Source organism: Hyperoodon ampullatus (assembly GCF_949752795.1).
Source record: "Hyperoodon ampullatus genome assembly, chromosome: X".
NCBI lineage: Eukaryota > Metazoa > Chordata > Mammalia > Artiodactyla > Ziphiidae > Hyperoodon > Hyperoodon ampullatus.
In genome coordinates, this window is record NC_136913.1 from 19362199 (window position 1) to 19388953 (window position 26755).

The window sequence follows — 26755 nt, forward strand, 5'->3', positions numbered from 1 at the left end:
CAACTGTAGCTTCAAATTACAGAAACAAGCTGCATTCAAACCTCTTCATGTTAAGCCCTTTTATATAAAATAATAATATCTTGGTAGTAAAAAACTGTACTACCAATTTCTGCTCTAAGCAGTTTATGGGGTGACACTTTCATACTTCTGTTTATTGGATAATCTTGCTATAATGTATCCAGTGCTAGATATGTGCTGCCTGTCTATAAAAGACAAGGATATTTCTTGAAGATGATCTCTTTTACTTTGATTTTTAGAGAATACATGGTAAGATTTCATGTGTGGTTTAATGAAAAGTAGTGTTGAGCTGCATTGTCCATGTTCCTTGATATTTTCACACATAGTGATATATCTCTCCTATCTGAATAATTAACACAATAATTAACAAACAAACTAGATTTAACCCTTAAAAAATTACTTTGCTAATAGTTCACTGAACATATGTATATTAAACAAGGTTTATAGCATATACTCCATTGTCATAGAACCAAGGCTACAAAGATACTGAATAAAACTATTTGGAGGATTTATAGCTTACAGAACACTGCATGCTGTTGGAAGAAGAAAGACACGGGTATCCAAAAATTGATTTCTGATTAATTATAATATGGAGAATAAAAAAGGGAATGGATTAACTATTCTATAATTCCAGCTAAAATTTAGCAATTCCACCTATTATTTTGAGCAGTGATCTTGCTAATAACTTTCGGGCTTTTAGAGTTTAATACATACACCCCAACAATAATAATGAGACAGCCAAACTATATGAATGACACTCACTGTTTAAGCATCGGTAATATTTCCACTGGTGACTTCAAATCACTTTTCAGTTTCTGAAATATATAGAGAAGTCCTATGCATTGCTGACATTCAGAAGTATCTTTTTAGTATATTGAGATGATTGACATCAAACTAGGGGCTTTCATCCAGTTAAACTATTTTCACAAAATGCAGAGCTATTCTATTTCACACTATATCTTAAGCTTAAAAAAGAAAAAGAAGGAAAAGGGACATAATGCAGTTTGTTTTACTTGACAATCATCAAAAGCCTGCTATGCAGGGCTTAGTTATCATCCCAAAGGTAAATCATAAAAGCAATAAACTGGATGTTTTTAAAAGGTCATATATCTGACCAATGACTAAAAACTCAAGAACATTTTATTGTATCTGCAACTGAATTTAGTGGAGTTTAAATGATGAGAATTGTGCCTATGAAGTTATAATTCATATGGCTAAAGAATAAGAGCAATCTGGAATCCTTTCATAGTTTTCTATCATGACTTGTTCCATTGGTTTCCAAGTTAAGTAGAATTATGATGTATTAATTTGTCTGCCTAACCAAACTTTTATTCTATTCATTGCTCAATCTCTAAAATCAGAGCTTGTCTTAGATTTCAGATATCTGACAAGCTTGTATATTATACCCAGTAGCTCATAATTCAGGTGGTTATTGCCTAATTAAATGAAAGTATGAGTGATACAAGCCATTAGGTTTCAGAAAGGTAGAATACTAATTTCTATGTTATCATTGTCTCTAATAAGATGACTGAATCTTTAGAAAAGCCATTTAATTGATCCAGTGATACTATAATAAATCAAATATTTTTAGTGATTGGAGAATGCTTTTTATTCATTTAGAATTCATTTAATTGTAAATGGATTAAAACAATCTCAATTAGATTTTCCAAAAAGATTATTAAAATAAAAGCATGTTATATTCTAAAAGTTTAAAAAAAGGAATAAACAAATAGGTTAAATCATTGAAATATTTGGGTAAATTTTGGCTACTCTTTATCTGTTAATTTTTTAATATTTTACAGAAATATAGAGATGAATTGATATATAATATGGCATTTTTAACTGTTAAAACAGTAACTAGTGGTTGTGTTATAATGGTATCTATTTTGCCTGATCCATGTGGTATAGAAACCTAGCCATTCAAAGGCTTCTTAAAGGACTAAGTTTTGGACATAGCAATAAACCCATATCAAGTAATTTGGCTGCAACACCTTCCAACATCTCTCCCAAGTTAGCAAGGTGATAAGATTTTTTTGCAGTAGTTCCTTCTAATCAGCCTCTGTGAACAGAAGACCTTTTGAGAATGTAGTTATAGGCTACATTTATAATTAAAAGCTAGCTCATCCTGAATCTTAGTAAAATTTTGACTCACCTCATCTACTCTGAATATGAATGACATGTGAATAACTTGACAATCTAGGTCATTCAAAGAAATCACCCTTTACCAGTGGTTAGGCTATCACTTCATGTAAGGTCTAGATCATTCTTCTTTGACATAAGTGCCATAAATGGCATTCTTTGACCTCAGTGACCTATCTTCCTAAGGTTTCCCCCTCTGCCACATAATTCACATCAAAGACTTGAAGTAGAGACATATACACACTAATATGTATAAAATAGATAACTAATAAGAACCTGCTGTATAAAAAATAAATAAATAAATAAAAAGATGAAGTAGATCTTCTTACTAAAATGGAAGATCGAGTGAAGTAAAGCATTTTATCCAGTTGTTTAATAGAATATTCAGTTTGCACCTCATATACTTAGACATTAAATTAAAATTATTTTAGTAACAATTCAATTTAAGTAATATTTATGGAACAACCACAATGTCCTGAGAGCGCACTCTGCTAAGTGCAGGAAAAGCAAGGATTTTTAAAAATCGAAGAATCAGTAAGTTTGCCATCTAATGGGAGAGAAAAGCATCCACATGTAAATGTACAGTATAGTAAGTGTTTTAAAAGATGGAACATGTTAAGTTCCACGAAAGCAATTAAGAGGTCTTCATTATTTCTACCTTGTGAAATTAGACAAGGTGTCAGAGAGGATGTGACTTTTAAGCTTAATGAAAGATTCCACCAGGAGGAAAAGAAAAAAGTGTTACATTCTATGTAGTTTAAAAAAATATATAGCATCAGCAAGGGCAGAAATGAAGAAAAACAAAGAACAATTTAGAGAAATACAGCATATAGTATAGATGAGTAGAGATGAGACAAAAATTATGCAAGAACTAAATTATAAAAGTCGTGGTATTCCATGCCCAGAAGTTTGGATTGTATCCCAAAAAACATGATGGAGAGCCTTTGGAGATCTCAGTAGGAAAGTGCTGCAATCAGACGTCAGTTTCAGAAAGGTCACTGTCATGGCAGTACAGAAGATGTATTGGTGTGAGAGAATACAAGTGATGGGGAGACCAGTTAGAAAACTATTTGAGCAGTCCAGATGAAAGTTATTATATCCCCTCTACAAATGTGGAGGCAAATTGTTATCTGTTCAAAGGAAGATCCACAGGTAGAGAGTAGAGCTTGAAGAATCTAATGGAAGCTTGGAGCACCCCAATGGGGAATTGGAAATTGAGCTAACCAAGCACTAATAAGAGGTCTGCCAAGTGGCCCTGAATAACCACAAGTCAGAAAACCCAAATTTAGAATGGTGCCAGTCAGCATGGATAGACAATTTTTTCTAGCAATGCTCAGTGGCCAGGTAGGAATAACGAAACGGGAGTTGAATACTGGAAAGTGTATGGGTAGTACCTATCCAAGAGGGTGAGGAGATTGAGGGTTCTAGTCAGAGTGGTTCAGGTTGGACAAGGAAGTGAATGCAGGAGGGGGGGCTGTGTTCTTAATTAGATCAAAGATTAGACACAGTGCAAGAGATAGAAGAAGAGAAAGCTGTAATCACGGAGAGCTGTAATACTTCAGAGGTGACATGGTTCCCCATGATGACAAGGTGAAATATGTGTTCTTGGATTTGACAGTAAGAATCTTAACACAGAGGGCAATTATTTCAAAATAACTCTTCAATATCCCTCTTTTATGTTTGTATCTTGAAGAAAAAAATAAATTTTGGAACACTTTGCCACGTTACTGTGTAAAGTAAGCTGTCTAATGGTAAGAGGGAAACACCCATTGATATGGGAAATAAGTCCCATTTGTATTAATATGGTTTATTATATCTTTCAATTATTTGATGAAATATATTTAATGAACATAACTTGAATTATAGGGAAGTGAAAATTGAAGATGTTTTAACTTGCTACCTCCATTCTAAGTAAATCTCAATTCATCTTAGTCAAGTTTACAACATCACTAACTGACCAGTCTTTGAATAAAATAATTTTAAATATGACATCAAGGACATTCTGAACAGAATGATTGGATTATATGTACTTGTCCTTTTACTTTCACTGTTGTCTTAGGAAAACTCTTTTCATCTTTCCTGTGGACTATACCAGTCTGTTGAATGAAAAACATTTCAGTGATTTACCTTTTCTATAAAGGTATGCTACATAGTCTGGACCTGAAATGCAATCTGCAAAGCTAGGCATGCCCATAAATCTGAATCTTTCATTCTTTTCTCACGTAGAGAGAAAAGGTATTTTTCGACATGGAAAAAATACTATAATAGAGTTGCCTTCCCTAAGGTAAAGCCAGCACATCTATAATATGGTGCATTTAGTTTAAATCTTGTAGGTTTATTGAACATATTAATCTATCACAAATAATAGGTAACATTTTTTCATGAGTGCTAACTATTCTAAGGCATTATTCTAAGGTCCTTGCCTAATATAACCCATTTAATCTTCACAACAACCCTAAGAGGTAAATACTATTATTACCCTCATCTCCTAGATGAGGAAACTGAGTTTAAATAACATGATCCAGGACTCCTTGATAGTTAATAGCAGATCTGAGATTCAGACTAAGACATTCTGACAGCAGAGTGAATGCTCTCAACCACATATTGCCTCTCAGATCTATCATTTTAATTCAGGCTAAAATTTAGCAAAATGTTTCCTTTTTCTGTATATATATTAGACCTATATAAAAGAAACTAAAATGTTTAAATTTTATTACAGCAAGTCAACATCACCATTAATATGCTCTTTCAAGTAAATCAAACCCTGCACACCACTTTACCCTTTGTTACTAAAAATTGTAGTTAGTGTACTTACCAAGTTTAACTAATCAGTATCCAAAAATCATGTCCCTCGATTTGTATAAATAGTGGAACAATTCCACCACTTGAGTCAAAACTCTTAGTATTTTAAACTTTGACATGATTCCTTTTATAGTTAGTTTGTGTCAAGATAATACTGGGATATTAAAAAAAGAACTAATTCCATGGGGCTTCCCTGGTGACGCAGTGATTGAGAGTCCGCCTGCCAATGCAGGGGACACGGGTTCATGCCCCGGTCCGGGAAGATCCCACATGCCGCGGAGCGGCTGGGCCCATGAGCCATGGCCGCTGAGCCTGCGCGTCCGGAGCCTGTGCTCCACAACGGGAGAGGCCACAACAGTGAGAGGCCCGTGTACCGCAAAAAAAAAAAAAAAAAAAAAAAAAAAAAAAGAACTAATTCCAAAGAATTGAGTCTTGAGACCAATTTGAAAAGTATTTCATGTGGTAGACAAAGTTACTTCAGTTTTTTCTTCCAAGTTCCACTTTATCCATCTTCTTTGAAACAATCCAAATCTTTCTGCCTTTTTTTTTTTTTGGTATCAGCTAAAGGATCTTTTTGCTTATTAATTTTTTTAATTTTTTGGTGGAGGTAGGGAGTAGAGAAGCGACAGATTTAGGAGTAAAATTGGAAGATGCCACTGATCTTTCCAGTTCCTACTCACAGGTACCAAATATGATGTATTGTGGATTACTATGTTTTCTCTCATGATAAAGCATTGCTTCCTATCACCTCTTACAAATCTGAAAAGTTGATTCATGTGCCCTGAAAGGAATTATTAAAGAATGCACCATTCACACTTTCATCTGTTTCCAACTTCTAATTTCTCATTTGTACTATGCAGTATGTAGTATGAAATGAAAATTCATTACCAAACTGAACTCTAGTGAAATTCTCATATTTTCCACATCTTTGGAGATATTGCATATAAAAGCACTTTATAAAGTGGAAAGCAAAACACAAATGTTAGTATCATAATTGATTTGCCTTCAGAATATTTACACTAAACTGAGGAAGAGTAAAAGTTGTTCAGGGCTACTTCCTAGAATTTTTTAAAATACTAATTAGATTTTATGAATTTTGTGAAAACAATGCCAGTATTAAACTCCTAAATCCTATTTAAGAAAACCAAGTTCAGAACCAGTTTTAACCCATATGTTCTGGCTTTTAATTTGATGTCTTAGTAGTAAATGATGTGGGTATCTGAAACCCACCTTTCTTAGCAGATTGCCATGGTAACTCCTGAGGTAAGGTACCATTTTACTGGAGCTTCAGGCTTTGTCAGTGCTAGATACAGAAGCTGCATTTGATTTCAGCTTGTCTGTTTCTACAGGGAGCAATGTACTACAGTTCTTTCCACTTCCCAGGCTGACTTTTTCATCACCATGGAGACCAGATCTTCCCACACAAGTAAGATCTGCAACCATTCCTAGTATGGCTAAAACTAAGGCCTTGGAAACCAAGGCCTTCTATAATTAAAGTGTATTGTTTTGTTAAAGAAGAATTCCTGCTTCTGCTTTTGCAGTATTTATTGATTTTCTACAAAGAGAAAACAGGCTTCCTAGTGCTGTGCTGAAGATTTACAATAAGGGGAAAGAAAATGTCATCATGACATTTTCCTTGGTCAAGTTCTGGTTTTGTGTGTATTCATGGTGTATACTCCACTTAGTCAGTTACTATGGAGGAATGTTTCCTTTCAAATTATGTGACGGTTTTCCTAAATAGTAGTAAACATATTTAATCTACACTTCATGGTGGTCTTAAAATGCTGCTTTTAATTTTGGTTTTGGATTGTCTAACTTTGTTTCTAAATCCAGTATTGGAGTCTTTTAAATTAGTTCTGCACTTGGTCACAATAAAATCAGTATGAGAAAACTTATTCTAGGACCTTGGTCATAACTCTACATGGATTTAACAAGAAAGAATTGGTATAATGTATCACTGTAAATCCAGTTATAGTACATCCAGATAGAGCAGCTCAACTATCTATAAAAGATCATATACACCAGTACAACTTATTGTAATGTGTTCTCTTTTTTAATTTTATTTTATTATAGTAATAATGTATTCTTTTATATATATAAATTAGTATCAAAAAAAGGGCCAAAGTTCTGCAGAGTTCTTTGATAGTCACATTTGTTAAGGAGGTACTAATTACACCATAGCTGCTATCATTGTTTCCTCACCTCCCCCACAAATGGCACCAGTCAAAAGAGATGGTAAGGAAGTCTTAAGTGGAACTTGAGAATTCCAAATTCACCCCTTGATTTGCACATCCTTACAAATTCACATATCTAGTTTGACGGTTGTTTTTTCACCTGAGAGAAGAGAGCATGGTCCTTGTTTAATATAAATACACTAAATAGGAATTACGAAAAAGCCTGACTTCAGTTAAATATGGACTTGTCCATAATTTTAAAAAGATTATGAATAAACTGGCACCATAAAGTTGCTGTAAATTAATTAATTTACAAATGGAAAACAAATTTGTTAATATAATTGGATTTTTTGTTTTGTTCACTAGTGGGAAGTTAGCAATTCATTGCTATATTTGAATACAAATTAAGTTTTACAATATGGAGAACCTTCTGACATTTCAAACATTTGAATTTTGCAAAACGAGCTCTCACCCTAATGAAGTCCCTGTATGATTCTAGTTTTCTGTAATTATACTGGGGAGTGTGAAATTCAACATGTGATGCTAAATGTTAAACACAGATATAGCTGGAAACCTTTTGCAAGAGCTATAAAGTCATTTGTATTTTTCCATAAGAACACTGAGAGTCAGCATATATCCAACTCTTTAGTAAAACTTACTTTCTTTAAAAGGGCAATGCTATACAATTTTGTCAGGAGTGGAAAAAATGAAATGCATATATAATAGGGTATTTTATTAAAAAAATGTTCTTAGATCCCATAGTTTTCCATCCCAAATGTAAAATGAGTTTGTTGGTGCAAAATGTAATAACCAATAATTTCAAGACAACTAAGACTGAGTATGAATATTCATTATTCTAACCTCTGGGTTTTTTGCTAAGATGGATGTTTGTGCTAATTTGCTTACATCCATGCTGTATTTCTAATAAACATGATTTTATAGTGGTTTTTACCAAAATAATTTTTTCTTCTTATCGTGTACACAATACATTTTAAATACCTAAAAATGTAATAATTTAAATATCACAGTATGCAGATGACTCTAACAATGGGGACTATGAGAATAGTCTCTGATGTAATTATTATAGATTGAAAAATAAGAGAGAATATGAAAATATTGATTAAGGGGAGAGATTAGATTTATAACAGATATGAGGTAGAGAAAAATATGAATTCTGAAGGTAACTGTTGAGATAAAATTTTAGATTATTAGAAACACCTTTTGAATTTTCTTTTTACCTTTCTTGTCACTTGCTTTTCTGGGGAAGGTATTTTTGGTTGTCTTTACTGCTAAGAAATTCAGTTGTCAGAACCCCCAAAGTAGCTCCTTCTTGCCAGAGCTGTTAATGAGCAAATGATCCCAAATGTCAGGCTGGTATGCCAAGGAGGTGAGTAATAAGGCATTAACATTTAGAAGTTACTGAAGGGAGAAAATCAATATTGCAATTTTTTGTAATATTATAAGTTCAGCCAGGAGAAGTAAGCAGAAGTCCATTTCAAGCTTCTATAATCATAAACAATGTTATAACGTGAGAGGAAGTAGTGTCTTTAAACTTTTAGCATAAGAATCACTCCTTTTATTACTCTACTCCCAACCCACACACATGCACTCATACACCCACTGTTGTACTCTTGTTGGAAAGAATTTATTATTTCACTCACTTCTGCAGATCAGTACCTCTTTTTCCCCCTCATTTAGTCTGGTGGGATATCATGATACTGGAGCTGATACTGAATGATTTTTTTTTTTTTAAAGTAAGCTCACCAAAATCAAGACGGCAGTACTTAGAGGATAGTATATGAATCTAGTATGTGAATAAGAATAGGGTGGAATTCTATAGAGCAAAAGTTCTCAAAGATTTATGTTACTGTTAATTTGAAAAAAATATATGTAAGTATTTATTTTAGATCAAATTTTCAAGAATTAAGAAGTTATGCCATTGACTGTGTACTTTTAGTCTACCTTAGTAGCAAGCTGGGCAGTAAATGCACAATTTGTATAGCATCAGAATTTACCGATCCTAGATCATGTTTGCTGATCAGCAACTTAGAAGAGGACGTAGGACAAAGTCCTTTGTTTACTTTGAGTAGGTTCTGATGGACTCAACAGACTAAATATATCTTTACAACTCCAACCCCCTAGGTACAGATACCCTTACCTGTTATTCCATCAGAATGTCCAGTTTGGAGAATTCAAGTCAAGTGCAATAGGCAAATGAAATAGTTTGCGTCGTGGAAGTATAATCAGCGTTCTGAAGACATTTTTACCACCCAGTCGCATAAGTGGTTCAAGGTTCAGTTGACATTGGAACTGCTTTTTAGAGTGCCTATCACCTAGGAAAGAGAATGCCCTAATAGGGTTGGAAGGACCAAAGAGGAATCTATTGAAAGAAATAGGCAGAAAACAACTGAAATGTAGTTGGTCCCAATTTGCCTTTTCATTTTGGCAGACCAGACATAGTCTGGTCACAGACGAAGTGTTGTGACACATAGGATTTACATGTTCACCCCATTGGCACGTCTCATCACTGAGTTACTTCACACTGATTATCATCCAGACTGAATATCATCTATTGAATTTCATCCTTTTAATATAGCCATGTAAGGTGGTGGTAGAGGTTGAAAATTCTCATAAATTAAAAATATGCATTGTTCATCTCTACATTATTGAGAGTAAAAGAGTCTCCAGCTATGTTGCCTCTATAGCTATTTCATTTAGAAATGAGGATTTTAAAGAGATTATTTTAAAATAAGTAATTAATCATAAAATAGGTTGCAACAGCAACCCATTCTGCCAATAAGCTGCCATCTCTCCACGTTGCTGAAAGTTATTTCAAAATAACTTTATCTATGAAATACATTACTTCATATTTAAATATTTTGAATATAAATATTTTAAAATATGGATGACTTAGGATGGAATGGTTTAAGACTTGATTTAAACGTTTATAGGGAAAGAAAGAAACTTTTCCTCTACTCTGTTAGGTTCTTTACCTGGAATGTGAACTAAACTGACAAATGACAGATTAACAGGAGAAAAGGCGTATAAATTTTATTGTGTTAATTTAATTTTTATGTGCACAGAGGCCTTTATAGGAAAGAAATTAAGACCCAAAGAAGCACTTAGACCTGAGTTTTATACACCATTTTAACAAAGCATGATAAATTATGGAGAACTGACAAGTAACCAGAAAAGGGGTTTGGGCTTCTAGAGTGGCAAATTTTGGAAAAGTTTATATATGGAGAAACTAACAGAAGATAAGGGCTATTTTAGTAAGATTTGTTTGTGCAGACCCATCTTGATGCCAACTTCCTGTCTTCAAATGTTAAGGGTTGTTCTCCTGGTATGTAAGAGGAGAGGAGGAACACCTTCACAGTGGGAAATTTATGTCATACTTTAAGGTCGATAGGGGGATGGCCAAAGATCTTTCTACGTCTACTGCTTCTTAATTACCTTCAGCTAATCCTTAGGCCAAAATGGCATATTTTGAGGTGGCATATTATGATCCCCTTCAAGTTTTTTTTTGAAGTTGGTTTTGTTTTGTTTAATTTATTTTTTATTGATGTATAGTTGATATACAATATTATATAAGTTACAGATATACACAGTATAGTGATTCACAATTTTTAAAGGTTATACTCCATTTATAGTTATTATAAAATATTGGCTATATTCCCTGTGTTGTACAGTATATCCTCATAGCTTATTTATTTTATACATAGTAGTTTGTACCTCTTAATCCCTACCCCTATATTGCCCCTCGCTCCTTCCCTCTCCCCACTGGTAACCACTAGTTTGTTCTCTATATCTGTGAGTCTGTTTCTTTTTTGCTATACTTGCTAGTTTGTTGTATTTTTTAGATTCCACATATAAGTGATATTATACAGTATGTCTTACTCTGTCTGACTTATTTGACTTAGCATAATGCCTCCAAGTCTATTCATGTTGCTATAAATGAAAATGTTTTCTTTTCTATGGCTGAGTAGTATTCCATTGTATGTATATATACCACATCTTCTTATCCATTCATATGTTGATGGACACAGATTGCTTCCATATCTTGGCAATTGTAGATAATGCTGCTATGAGCATTGGGGTGCATGAATCTTTTCGAACTAGTGTTTTTGGTTTTATTCGGATATATACCCAGGAGTGGAATTGCTGGGTCACATAGTAGTTCTAATTTTAGTTTTTTGAGAAACCTCCATACTGTTTTCCACAGTGGCTGTTTCAATTTACATTCCCACCAAGTGTACGAGGGTTCCCTTTTCTGCACATCCTCACCAACATTTGTTATTTGTGTTCTTTTTGATGATAGCTATTCTGTCAGGTGTGTGAGGTGATATTTTATTGTAGTATTGATTTGTATTTCCCTGATGCTTAGCAGTGTTGAGCATCTTTTCACGTGCCTGTTGGCAATTTGCATGTCCTCTTTGGAGAAACGTCTATTCAGGTCTTTTGCCCATTTTTTAATCGGGTTGCTTGTCTTTTTGATGTTGAGTTGTATGAGCTGTTTATGTATTTTGGATATTAACCCCTTATCGGGTCGTATCATTTGCAAATATTTTCTACCATTCAGTAGGTTGTCTTTTCATTTTGTCAGTGGTTTCCTTTGCTATGCAAATGATTTTAAGTTTAATTAGGTCCCATTTGTTTATTTTTGCTTCTGTTTCATTTGCTTTAGGAGACTGATCAAAAAAAATTGCTATGATTTATGTCCAAGAGTGTTCTGCCTGTTTTCTTCTAGGAGTTTTATGGTTTCCAGTCTTACATTTAGGTCTTTAATCGTTTTGAGTTTATTTTTGTATATGATGTTAGAGAATGTTCTAATTTCATTCTTTTACCTGTAGCTGTCCAGTTTTCCCAGCACCACTTATTGAAGAGACTATCTTTTCTCCATTGTATGTTCTTGCCTCCTTTGTCATAGATAATTGACCATAAGTGCATGGGTTTATTTCTGGGCTCTATATTCTGCTCCAGTCCTCTTCAGTTTTAAAATCTATTGTAAGCATCAAAACTCAGCTGTTTTATATCATATATATATATGTATATACACACATACATTCGTATTTTAATGATCTTCTTTAAATCTGCCCTAAAGTTCAAATATAATTTATTTTCTGTGTATTCCAAATATACTTATCTATTTAAATTAATATATCCATATAATATATATCATTAATGTAATTATACGTAGTATAATTACATATAATATACATTGTTAGGGTAATGGTATAATTACATTACAGTCGTATAATAGAATCTGTATATATGTATGTGTGTATATATATATATATACTAATAAAGTAGAGCTTTATTTTACTGATAATCGATATAAGCTATAAAATTATAAGACAGAAATGGGGAAGGTACAACTATACCGTGAACTCTTTGAGGTCAGACTGTCATCTTCGTATATTTATCCCTAACATTTGATATAGTATATATACCCATAGGCACCCATTAAATCCTTATTGAACCATGCATGTCTATAAAAATGAATTCCTCCCATTTTCTGTTTTAAAATCTGAAAGATGACATTTGGGATGACAATATAATCTGGCAGAATTCCATAGTACATTTTTCTGATATATCTATAGATGCTTCATTGAAAATAAACTCAGGGTAAATTGAATTAACATATTAAGTACTTCTGTACTATTAAATATAAAAAACCTTTTCAATTGTTGCTAATATATAAGCTTCAGTTAAAGGGTATTTTAGGTATAACTTTATTTCAGATAGTGGTTTTAATGCAGACAGAAAAAGCCAGAGTGTGTGGTATACTGATAAGTCCTAAGTGCTCTCTAAGATCATAATATAGCGGTAAGTAGTTTAAGATGAGATACTACTTTCATAAGGAAATACTCTGTCTCCCGTGAATCATACACAGAGAATGGAATTGTTATTTTTTTTAATCTGATATACTGTCTATTTGAACTCCACCTTTACAAGAAAATAGGCCCTCAAAATTTGGACAGCTACCACTCAAGCCACAATTAAGTCTCTCTCTTGGTCTGAACATTCTGAACCTAGGTTTCAGCCCACTTTTTCCAAGACTTTCACTGAGAAAAGTAATTATCACTGACGGTCAACTCCTGGTGTTAGATATTCCTGTTTTACAAAAAGAAAAACTTAAATCTGAACACATACATTTAGAAGAAGGGGGAGATCCAGATAATTGTGATAAATTAGATTTTTTTCAAAAGCACACAAAACAGTTCTACTCTCCCAGGAGCTCCAAGTGTGTTGCTATTGATAGGCTTGGGTGTCTGCCTTGTTATCTGCAAGCAGCTTAAGACCAGTTGTCAGTGGCTTTGCCCTTAAATTTGCCCTCAAGCTCACTGATAATGGAAGTGGAGTATATGGATCCAGTTTTCTCTTAGAACTCAGAAGTAGGAATCTTTGAAAATGCTGTTCTGGCTTAACCACTTCTTATTTCCATTTTCATATATTTTCTTCTATTTCATTCATTAAGGAAAACTTTTTTTTTACCTATTTTGTATTCAAACTTAATCATTCTCTTGCAAATGTTTGTGCCTCCATCCTTACCCTATAATCTAATCATCGGGATTTGATTGAAGGATCATCAGCTCTTCCTAGCAGGTACACTATTAGAAGCCTGATTACCTTTCCAAAACTTATGTTTCTAGAATTTCTATTTCTGCTTATTATTTGAGTGGAAAGAGTTTTAAATTCATAAAACAAAAAGGGAAAGAAACATTCTTCTCAACATATCCTACATAGATTCAGTCCGTAAAGAGCTTGCATGAGAAGTGGATCAACACTGGAAGAAGTCATCCTATACATGACTCAACATGGCATTACATCTGGGTGCACCATTCAGATCTCGAGGGGTTTAGTAACAGGGAAACAGGATCTTTTTCTTTCTATCTGGCCTGGTGGCCTCACAATTGGGGGTTTCAGTGATGAATGGAAGCTCAATAAATATTTAAGTAATATGCCAAACAGCAACATTATTGATTTTCTTGGGGTAGCATAGATATGTTGCTGTTGTTTCAAAATGTACTTGATTAAAAGCTTGGTAAATAGTGAGGTATATTTTAATAGCAGGAAGTAGGAAATATTTTTTTTTGTTGTTGTTGTTGCTGTACGTGGGCCTCTCACTGTTGTGGCGTCTCCTGTTGCGGAGCACAGGCTCCGGACGCGCAGGCTCAGCGGCCATGGCTTACGGGCCCAGCCGCTCCGCGGCATGTGGGATCTTCCCAGACCGGGGCACGAACGCACGTCCCCTGCATCGGCAGGCGGACTCTCAACCACTGCGCCACCAGGGAAGCCCGGAAATATTTTTTATAGTCAGAATATTGACCAAAAGAAAACAAAACAATCAAGAGCCATATAATTTAATTTTTAGGGTCTTTAAGAAACATGCAATTTCCACTGGTCCTTTAAAAAAAACAGGCATAAAATTATTCTGTCACTATAATAAGTAATTTTAACTGGTTTGAATGTTTTGACTATTTGAGTAGGGATAAATGAAGTTGTCAGCTACAAAGGAGAAGAGTAGAAATAGGGAGAGAGAGAATGCCCAATGAAAACACAAAGGGAGAGAAAAGGAAAGTGTTGAGAACCAGAAAGGAACTTGCAAAAATTTAAAGACACATAAATATAAGATTCGCAGAAGTCAAAGATAGGCTTTCATCAAACAGTATCTTTATGAAGTGGGTTTTTGTGTTTTAGAGATTTCATGTAGATTAGCCATACACCAGTCCATCATATCTGACCCTCCTGGCCTGCCCATGCTGTTCATACTTGGGATTCAGAATGCACACACCAAGACATAGAGTTGATTCAACGGGCTTGAGTCTGGAAGTATCTGTATATTTGTTCTGTTTGCATCAAAAATAAAGAGGAACTATTTAATGCTACCTAAAAGCGTAGCTTGAAAGAATTTATTCAAGCAGTTTACCACGGCCTCCTTCATTTTGCTGTATTCTCAGTAGACCTGGATATTTCCATCAGATTCCTCAGCAAAAACCTTGAAATCATTTGAGTGACATAATACAATGTTATACCAGTGACGAGACTAAAAATAAAGCCCTATGTGACTTGCCCAACTACAAAGGCTTCTAACTTACAAACTACTTATATGTGTGATACAAAAATTTGGCATCACTCCAACCAGCCCTCACAATGTGACTGGCCTAAAGCAGGAGGTCTCAAACTGCAGTGGGCACAAGAATCACCTGGGTTGCTTGCTTAAAATGCAGATTCCTGAGTTCCACACCCAGAAATCCTGATTGAGTAGATTAAGTGTAGGGCCCAGGAATCTGTATTTAACAAGCCAGCCTCTGCCCCTGAGATTTGGTAGCCAGTGGTCCTGACCACTGCTAGTTGAAGAGACACCTTGCTGAAGAGAGTTATCTTCTCTTATGTTAGTACATACAGACTAGGAAATAGCTGTAGTCACTTTGAAATAGCATTCCACTCCCCACCATCCTGCACTTTGGCAAGGCCTCAACTGAGGAGGTGTTTCCAGTCTCTTGAAGTAGAATTTACCAATCCTATACAGTGTCTTTAGATGTAACTAAATGTGACTTAGTTACCAAGGCTCTAGTTCAGGTTTAGTATGGGTTAAGTGCACTAGAAATTAAACCATTCATGTGACATTGTTTCTGAGGGGGAAATGTTTGAATTGCGTAGATAAATTAGAAACAGCTTAAATTTAGGAATCACCTTGTGCCCAGCATTAGACTGCCTCTGATTTCGCAGTTTGAATTTCCCTAATCTTATGAAACAAAGTAGTAGAATCCAGAGCTAGCGTTCCAGTATTATAATTTTCTAAAAAATGAGGTGTTATCTTTTGTTTCATTTGACCTACCTATGAAGATTGCTTAGTTCTCAGCCCCTTTTCTGCAAAAGAAGGTTATGATATGATAAACAAAAATTAGTTCTGCTGATTTCTGGACCAAGCTGCATCCTATTTTCTAAATACTGTGCTATGAGCAGCACGCTCCCTTCCCATTTTCTGAGGGAGCTAGTAATGAAAAACATGCTGTCTCTGTTCCCTCTCCCATTTTGTTCCTTCTTCTTGATATAACTCAAAAGGTACTACAGGATGTAGCAGATAAAGATCTGCCCTAGGCTAGAAAGTAAAAATACCACTGATTTGTGCCTGGTGACAATATTTGCATTCCTCAAAATCCAAAATAAAATGAACTAAAAGAGACTAGTTTATTTTAGCCCAATTGTTCTTAGTGTCCCAGGTCATTCAGAAATTTTATTCTCCTCTAGTTTCTTAGTTCCTTGGAATGTGGCTTGTACGCAGGTGTCAAGTTACCCTTTCATCACGTTGACCCTGTGAAGCTTTTCACTTCTCTTCACTTTGTGTTGGTCAGCATTCGGCCACTTCCTTGGAGCCACACTAGCTGGGCTTTTCTATCTCACCAGTTAGCACCTGGTAGCATGTGAATCAGCGTAGTTAGGTAGAAGGTAGACCAGAAAACTTTTCCTCATACTTCTTGATTGGATGAATTTGAGGAAAGATCTTGTATAGAACAACAGTTTAATTTTCTTGAAAGACTGATCATTTTACATGTGTGTGGAGAATACTATTAACATAAACTTTTCTGATTAAAATTATAGATATGCATATACAGGTATAGAGGCAGGAAAAGATGTATCTGCACTGTGTATTATTTTGTATACATAAGATTGGCGTTTCCAGATAACCAAGCTTAAAACAGAAAGTGTCCCATTTTTGGCCAAGTAGACTTGCATGCCAACAGAAAGACATTATGGTATTAAAACCATATGCAATTCTAGCCATATTTTTCTCTTTTCTCTTCATGGGTATTGCATGATGGTATTTCTAATACAAATACTAATATGCTTTGGAAATAATGGCACTCGCAGGTCTTTCATCATATTGTATCACTGCTTTATCATATTAGGCTAATACACTGCGAGAGTTGGTAGAACCTCTCCATGCCAAATCGGATCCACTTCTGTTGGCACTCAACCCATTGGACTCACAGATTGATAAGCTAATGTTTAGAGAATTTAGATCGGAGAGAGTCGGCACGACGCAGACTCAACATCAACCTCTTGCAAGCAACTAAAATGGCCTCGTCCTTGCTGTTTATAACAGAAAACAGACTTTTAAAAGCTTAGATCATCAAGTGTTTTGGATTGGGGGCCTCCCTAAAGGGATATTAAGAGGGGCAGGCCACTCTTAAGAAGAATGCGAGCTTTCTCCACTGGGACTAGCATAAGATCAAAGCCAATCAAGATGGAGCACAGTGACAGAAAACTGCTGTTTCTGTGGGAGAACAGAGGGGAAGGGTATTATTGACTGGGGAAGGGCTCATTTGTGTTCTCCTGACACAGGAAAGGAGAGGGATCAGCTCCAATAACTAGAAAACCCTGGCTGTTTAATGGACTCTTCGGTGGCCTCTTTAAGGCAAAGCAGAGAAAGCAAATTCTGTGTATTAAGTGTATTTTGCATTTTTAAAACTTGACGTGCTGTATTGTACTAAATTAAGTGTAATCTATTAAGGCAAGGTATACACAACCTGCTCTGAAACTTACTATGTTTATTCTATTATAAAGTGTATTCAGGTGCAACACGGAGACTGCTTTCGGTGACACTAATGAAGAAAATTCCACATGCCAGGCTTTATTAGATTCCTCAGCTAAAATCCTAACTTTCTCCTTATTTCTTGGCACTTGTATACAAATGGTGTTGCCTCATAGGACAGGCATGAGCTATTCTTTTCTGTAAAATTTTCCAAATCTATAGGCTGTGGTTTTCACTTTTGAAAAAGTATTTTGTCTGGTTGTCTTTCAAACTAGCTTCAGATATTATTTAATACTATGTAACTGGGTCACTTATGGCTCAATATTGCTTATTTTTCTTCTGTAGTGGATGTGAAATTTCCTTTAGTTGGATAAGATACTCTGTAATAATTTCAATGCTAATTAATGGATATTTCATACTGTGCAATGAACAGATAATTTAACATTGTATTTGAAAATGTTTTTTTCTTCCTGTCGCCACAGTGTGTAGTATTGCATAATGTGAATACTTGTAAAAATATAAATTACGTAAAAATAAAAATATGGCCAATTGGTATCAGATCTTTTTAGATAGCTAAATAATTTGCTAAGTATGCTTGATAGTAAATATCTTTCTAAAGAGAAGTAATCTATGCTTCTTTCTCACAAATGGAATTTGTGTTGTGAATAAAATCACATTGATCTGCCTTACAGTTGCCTCTGTGCTCTAACCATTTTAATGTGTTTTTTAAGTATATATAAAAATGATGGTTCTGGTATATAGAAATGCATCAAAAAGCATTTTGTTGGAATTTAATATTAGTGGGATTGTCTTGGGTCGTCCTCCCTGTTTAAGTCATAGTAAAATTTTATGATATGAAGAATTTTAGTTGTTTTCTCATTAAGGAATATGGGGACTCCACGTTAATTTTTAAATATGATCATCTCTTAGCTTTGTTTTTAAACTGTCCCCTTTATGAATTCCTGCCTAAGAAGCAGGTACCTTGACCTCCATGTCTCTATTAGTTAAATTTTCTAAATTCTGTGGGCAAATATAGAATCTGTCATTTATGTTTGAGATTGTCCTTCAAAGAACCTTCCCTTTGGGACAATAAATCAATGCCAAGGACACCAAGATTTTGCCATCTGAACTATTTGTCATAAAAACTACCGTAATACCCTGAAAATGCAATCACGGTCATATATTTGTGGCATTAAACAACATAATTCGGCAGAAATTACATGCTTAGAGAATGAAGTGTAGAATAAGCTTCAGCTCTGTCTCTTTTGTTAACTCTTTATGGAAGTAAGCTTTACTGTTGTGCAGAAGGAATTGACAGACACTGGTATGGGCTGTACTTAATTTTGGTGAAGCACAAGGTCATTCGTACAGGGGTGGGTTTCACATGTTCTTCTGTAAAAATACACTTAGCAATATTGGTGGACTCACTCAAGCTGTCCTTTCAAAAGAAGGGTTTTTTCCTCAATTTTTTTCATCAGAGAAATTATTGTTATTTTGCCTAAAAGAAAATAAAGCAATTACTTCTAATTATGAAACGGGTAGTTGATTACAGAGTGACAAGTAAAAGCCAGGTTTTTAAATCTTATGCTTTTTTTCTGATATAACAAACTGCCCTCCCCCAGTTTTACAATGCAAGGCATAGCTAGTTGACATATAAAAACATGAATTAAAGAGAGTGAATCTTTAATTATAAGACAATTCAAATTACAGTGTAAACTCCTGAATACATAATCATCTTTAGAATAAAACCTACAAACATTAAACCTATCTACATTAAACCCATTAAAACTTTGTCACCTTACCTATAAATAAGTTGTTCATTATGGCGCACTGGTAAATTAGTATTCACAGAAAATAGCCCCATGTCTCAATGCAAATGTTAATTGCCTTTCATGGCGAGAATAGTGCTCCACATACGTGATGCCATTCGCCTGGAAGCCTTGGAGCACTCTGTGGCCGTACAAGACCGAATGCCTCTCACACTTGACTGGTGACTAATGCTACTATGTCCAGCCTTCTCTCCACTTGTGACTTAGCCTTTCCCAACCTTCTGTGCTCATTACCCCGCTGTGTTGTGGAAGGAACAACTGTTTCGACGAGGACATCATTGTCCAGTTTTAAAAGAGCACAGTTCCCTTCCAAAACATGTACCAGAACTGATTATTCATTGTTGGTTTGGTTCCTCAAGAGCCCAGTTGGCATACTCGTTTTGTTTTGTTTTGTTTTCATTTCCTCTCTCCTTCCACATTATCATTGCAGAGGCAGGGAAACAGCAAGGACACCAGAATGACATTTTAGGTCGCCACATTTGTATTCTGTTCTCCTTAATTTTCACCAAAGAAACATGAACAAAATTACACAAGAGACTAGCGTACAAATTACACAGTCACCTGATAGGAAGCCCTCTTTGGAGTACTTAGTGTCTAAAGTAGAGAAAAGCATCACTCAGTTTAAACGTTGGGTGCATGAGACACCATGCCAGGTAGAAGATTGGGAAGTGCAAAGGAGAGCAAGGCATATACACTCAGGGAAAGTCACAGTCTAAGTCTCTGAAGGAGGGTACACATGGGGTGAGGTACAGGAAGAAAAAAATTGGGACTTCTCAGGTTTCATATCCCATTTTCTCGAATTTCTTTTCTGTGTCTATCTTATAATAGGCATATCTATTAATATAGAGTAATACGTATGTATAAGTTATCAACAGAAGTGTTTTAACTGGTGAGGGTGTACAATCAAAAAAGTTTAATAACCACTGGGCATGAATGTAAGGAAATACATCAACCAAACACCTCGTAGTATTTGAAGAAATGCATTATCATCTGCTAATAAGCCATTTGCAAGAAAGTTCCAACCAACTGTTATTTTGCATTGGCTAATCTTTTCTTTGAGCCTTTCTTTATCACTACGTGGAGGTCATATGCAACCTGAAAGAACCAGACAACGAACTGTTGTGATGCTCAGCGTATTTCTAGCCTCACAGTGTTTCATGGTGTAGCTAGAGTATAAATGAAACAAGAAAGAGGATCTTCTTCCAGCCCCGCCACTTATGACACAGCCAGAAATGACCCTCCCTTGCCTCAGAGTACAAGTTATCAATAACTTCATTGTGATCCTCAAATCTATCAATGAAATTTTATATAGGAAAGAGAACCTTATATGTTCTCTTCGCTTTAATAAAATTGGAATAGAAAAGCGTGTCATCTGAGGCAGGACTAATTTGCGTGTTGTAAATGTAAATATAATTTGAGAGGGAATTTACTCCTTCATAGGCCCAGAATTCCTGAATAAGTTAGATACAAATTAAAATTTCATTGTAGCAGTGATACACTTCCTCATTAGGAATCACAGAAGGTTCTTCTATATGTCCTGTGGTTTGCATGTGGTCTTCTACACTTTGCCAACTTGCAGAAAACATTCATTCAAATTACAAACAAGCTGGGTTTGGGCCAGTGCTCCAAGGGCTGAACTGGCACGTTGAAAGAAAGTCAATCAGGAAGCAGACCTGACCGAGTGCTTGCCTCCTCTTCCAAAGCAAGCCTCTTCTAGAAGAAGAAAAGCAAGGGTTTAAAAGAGAGAGAAACCAGAAGAGAAGTGAGAAGGAGATGAAGAAGAAGAGGGCAAAAAGAGAAGATAAAGATGCTTTCACATTTTCACTTGCAGCGGTAGCCCCAATTGACTTAATTGGTATTCATCTGAGAAAAAAAAATGAAGGAAACCAATTGAAAATTATAAAAGAAAATAAAGGTCTGTTTTCGTCTTGAATGTTGAGTTCTGTGTTGTTTTGACTGTTGAGCATAGTGAATCAGATTTATAATGTGGCTCTGCCCCTCACTCCCCCTCCTTTGAAAAGAAAAGGACTCTTTGTCTAGTCTTAAAATGTTAAGTAATTGGTGGCATTTTGTGGTAGCCTGGCATCTCAATCCTTCATCCTTCCTCATCCCACTACTGTGTCTTGTGTTGCATATGTGTATGATGTGTAGGGGTGGGGGAAGGGGCCTGACTTACCTCTAATATCTCTATTCCATTACTCTACTTGGAAATGTTTCTGTGTTCCGTCTCATTGTGATTCCCTGTTCAAATGTGCTGCCCAGAGATAAATCCATACTCGATTCTTCTTATAGCTGTCAAACCAGGTTCTTTGTAAAATTATGTTGTCCTTTGTTTGAACGCTTTTCCCCCCTTAATGGCAAGAAGGAAAAAAAACTTCCAGTTTTTAGCTATGTTTGTCACTTTTTATATTAAAGCTTTACTTACACTTCTAGAAGTAAAACTACGTTGAAATTTTATTAAAAAATCAAGCATCTGGCTCAGTATTCCACAAACTTTAAGAATTGAGGAGAAAGAAAACTGGGTAAGAATGTTTGTTCAACAAAATATATACTCCCTACAGTGTTAGGTAATATGGAAGAAGGTTATCTTAAAATAAAAGTTTACTATGTGAAAATACTTCTGCCTCCTTTAAATCCTAAAACTATAATCTGGATCCCTTTTTTCTTTACCTTCCTTCAAGAACTGAAAAACTAATAATACATTAGGCTACCTGATACCTAGACTACTATAATTCACATCTGTTAGGCCTACCATTTCTCTCCCACCCTCTGCTCTATGAAATTACATCTGGCTTAAGATGCAGTCTTGCCTTGAGGCAGAAAGAATGGTAACTACTAAATAATTCCTCAGGATTCTTTCCTGGCCTATGATTTTATGAAATGGAATTATGCTGTTCAAAAGTATCCTTGTTTTTACAACTCCATTTAGTTACTCTGAATGACGTTATAATTTTGTGCCTTTCTGGCTCCAAACCATTCTCGGTTAAAATTCCTTATCTCATTTCAATCTCCTTAGCCCACAAGGCAGTTCCTCCTTTTTACAGTCCTCTGTCCCCCGACCCCTCAAAATCCTCTAGGTGTTGCAGACATTGAAGGATGAGCCAACAGAATTTAAACGCTGTTTAAAGGGATTTTTGTATTTTTAGATTATAGTTCTAACTTAGATATATGATTAGGAAGTTAAAATTTGTTATAGAGGAATAGTGATAGCAGTTGCTGATAACAAAGAACTTTCTAATAGAAGGATTCAACAATCATACTTACCAATAGCTGCCAACCTCAGCAGCAGAGCCAAAAATTGAATATGAAACTTAAATGAAGTTACTTTTTCATCCTAAAGATGATCCCCTCAAGTTAAGGTACTGTGTTGGTGGGCTTTGGGGGCAGTTTTAGGTATACTCTTTTAAAAAGTTTTCTTTAGAATGCTGCATTTTAAGCAAGTCTCACAAATTCATTAACACCTACTGTTAAATACACAGTTCAAATGATTCCTGACAAAATTGGCAGTCTAGAATTCTTGTTAAAATCATAGATTCTGGAGCCAGACTGCCCAGTCGGAATTCTAGCTCTACCACTACCACTTACTAAATGTGACCTTGAGCAAGGTATTTCCCTGCTATAAAATGAAAATCACATAGATCTAGTCCTAGTACTGCTGTGAGCATTAAATGAGATCATGAATGTTAAGCATTTACCCTACTGCCCGGCACTTACAAATGTTAACTACATTATTACCAATTAGGGCGTCTTTTTTTTTTTTAACTATGACAGAAAGCCTAAAATATTTACATGGACCATGGTGGAATGAACAACATTCCATATTTACTTCTTGGGCCAATGTAATTAGTATTCCTCAAATAGGACTCTTAAGCTCTCTATTAGAGGAAATGTGATATAACCCTAATCCTCTCTCCCAATCCAAGCAAGATCCAAGTTCATCTTTGTTTATCATTGAGAAAGATATGACATCAGTATATTCAGACAATTCAAGAATAATATGGGAGTTTTGATTTGTTCAGATAGATCTAAGATCCTTTCCTGAACCAGTCTCTAATTTTTTTTCTTCTCAAAACTATTTAATTGGAGTGTTTTCTTCCCAGGTCTTTCAAATGTTAAGTAGCTTCTTTTAGTACATGCCAGATTTTTGCTTACATCTGCATATAAACATTCCCATATCTCATTCTAATTAAAGCATTATTATTGATGATAATTTATGATCATTTACTATATTTACAATGTGGCAGGCATTACTATGGCAGTCACATGAAACCTAATAATCCTCTACGGCACACTATTAGAAGATTTTTACAATGATATATACTCCAGTGAATGCCATTCCATCTTATGAAGTCTGGAAAAATGTAAAAATCAGTTCATTCAGTATTGCTAAACCAGGAGAGCTCTGTTACTTAGCACTTCTATGCTTATCAGTATAATGATAAGGGATATTCACTAATGTTTTAAAATATTAAATTACGTGCAGGATTGTTTCTGTGTTGTGTACCTTTTGTACTCTAATTCTTTGAACTTAATGGACTCAAGATATGTACAGTGATTTGCTACTAAGAGAATATTTTGTTAATCAAAGCATCCTATTAATTGATCATTCTAAAACAATTGGCTGCCTGTAGCTAGTCTTACCCAGTATAACTAGCAACTGTGGGTTTGGTGGGGTTTGTTGTTGTTGTTTTTTTTTAATGTAGGAGAGTGTTTTCCCAATCATTCATTATCCTGTTTTTCAGATTTTTTTTAGATTTTTGGAGTGTCAAATAACTGTTTATTACACTGGATTTATTTCTCTCTTTTTTTTTTTTTTTTGGACATTGCAGGTGAAAGTAGGGAAGAAAAGTTAGGAGACTCTTTGCAAGATTTATATAGGGCATTGGAGCAAGCCAGTCTGTCACCACTGGGAGAACATCGCATTTCAACCAAGATGGAATACAAGCTATCATTTATAAAGAGATGTAATGATCCTGTGATGAATGAAAAACTACACAGGCTAAGAATTCTCAAAAGCACTTTAAAGGTAAGATATGAAATGGAAGGAGAAATTCCTTTTAAGGGATTCATTCCTGAACTCAAAGTGGATTATCAGATACTCCAGGGGACAAAATACAAAATGGCGGGGGGTAGGGGAGCGGAGGATAAACATACCGAATGCCCGAAGCCGAGCTGTTTCTTTAGCATAATGAGTGTATTTGGCCAAAAGGAAATAATGTTAAACTTTTTATCTCAAAGCACTGACTAAATGTTATATGACTTAGTTCTAGGAGAAAACAGGACGTAATTAATTTTTTTTCCAAAAATGCAGGGCTGGTGTTATTCCTCAGTCTTTTGTTTTCCTAAGATAAATATGCCATGTCGTGGAATTAATATAGTTACTAAAAGAACATAGCATGCATGCAGAATGCAATAGTGGGTGCTAAAACTGTTTGAGATATTTTGTGAATATCTCCTGCAGCACATTTGGAGTAAAGCCATAGTGATTCATGTTCCATGTAGAAATTTTATAATTGTTCTGTATACACCATCAGTTCCCAACTGACATGTTACTTTCCTATTATACATTTCCATAAGCGTTTACATAGTCTCCAGTCTTCTTATGCCACCCCCAGATTGGGGAGGAGGTGGTGAGGAAAGGGAAACAGAGGCAGGAAGTTGAAGAAGGAGCCAGAAGAGTCAGCCCCCTCACTGTGTGTGTATCAGGGGAGAGGGCGTGCCATACACACTCTCCCTAAGCAGACCCTGCACCCTGGAAAACTCAAAAACAGAAAAGAAATGTCATACAGAGTTTGTGACGCAGTAATTTCAGGAAACAAAAGGTCAAAGAGCTCCTTTGGGAAATATTGCAGATCTGTAGTATGCTGCTGAGGTTTTGTGAATTTTGAAACAGAGGTGAATACCAAAGAGATAAACAAAATAGGAAATGCATGATTTGAAAACATTTCTGGTAGCAGGCAGCCAAGTTTTCAGTCAGTTAGCTTTCAGTTGGTATTCATGCGAATACTATTGCAAATCCATGGGATAATTTAGTGGCCTATTGGTAACTAAGACCAGAATTTTTAAAAGAGCTATAATATTCATAAGAATAATTCCGGTGCCCAATTCTAGTCCAAAGATATCCTAACCCTCCCTCCTCCCAGAGCTACACACCCCACCCCCATTCAGGTCCAAACCACCAAGTGACCATCTAGCAGAAGGAAAAAGGACTGTGCAAAAGTAACTCAAAACATAGAATGTGGTAAGTCCACTCAACAGCAGTGATCAAGTGTTACGGGGACTTATCTAAATGAAGGAGAAAACATTTTTTCCAGTTGTCGAAGGAAGGCTTCAAGAAACGAGAGGCATATGAACTGGATGTTATAGAATGAGGAAGGTTTCTGTAGGCAGAGATGGGAAACAGGACAGGCCAGAAGAAAAAATAAACCATACAGAGTGGGCAGTACGAGGCATGCCTGTGTGTAGGAAAAAGTACACTAGTATTTGAGTCTAAATAGCTGAGTTTGAGTATACCAGAGCTGTTTCTTGTGGGCTTCTTAATAGTTTGCCTATTAACTTTTTATTTTAAATTTGAAGAACAGTATGTCCCTATTGTAACTGTTGAATCCTTTTGCTTTTCAGGCCAGAGAAGGGGAAGTAGCCATTATTGATAAAGTCCTAGACAATCCAGACTTGACATCAAAAGAATTCCAACAATGGAAGCAGATGTACCTCGATCTTTTCTTGGATATCTGTCAAAACACCACCTCAAATGACCCATTAAGTATTTCTTCTGAAGTAGATGTAATCACTTCCTCCCTAACACACACTCATTCATACATTGAAACGCATGTGTAAGTGTATTCTGCCCTCTGGCCGTGTGGTACCTTCTGGTACTTTGAACAAGTATATAAGGTAGTTTTTATATCAACGTGTGGGACACTTGACAAGCTATACTTCAATGTTACCAAAACTATATGAAACAAACCCTATATGGTCATAATACCACTGTCTTTAATGAGCATTTGTATATTTTATATGCAGTTAGTGCTCAGCTTATGTTTACTATGTGCAAAATCAGCTGTCTTCAATGACTTAAAATTAACTTTTGCAAACAACTCTGAAGACAGGTGGTCTTCAAGTAGAAAAAACAAAAAGGCGGTTTTCTATCTAAGGTCATCTTTTCTCCCTTTAAGTTAATTTTATATAAACAAGACTTCAAAACTAAATCACATTTTTTCAGGTGCAGACATCCTTGTGGGTGGGAAAGAATT

The 26755-nt window shown here is 35.4% G+C and overlaps 1 protein-coding gene across 4 annotated transcripts in view; it reads left to right on the plus strand.

Annotated features, from left to right (window-relative positions):
• CNKSR2 (connector enhancer of kinase suppressor of Ras 2) overlaps positions 1 to 26339 on the plus strand; it is a gene marked incomplete at both ends in the record, with an annotated part of 259781 nt that extends 233442 nt beyond the window's left edge. For all 4 annotated transcript variants that reach the window (XM_079727709.1, XM_079727710.1, XM_079727711.1 and 1 more), the window contains 2 exons: positions 24332 to 24528; positions 26124 to 26339. In XM_079727709.1, the coding sequence (XP_079583835.1) occupies positions 24332 to 24528; positions 26124 to 26339 (413 nt within the window). The remainder of the gene's footprint in view (positions 1 to 24331; positions 24529 to 26123) is intronic.
• Positions 26340 to 26755: the final 416 nt, after the last annotated feature.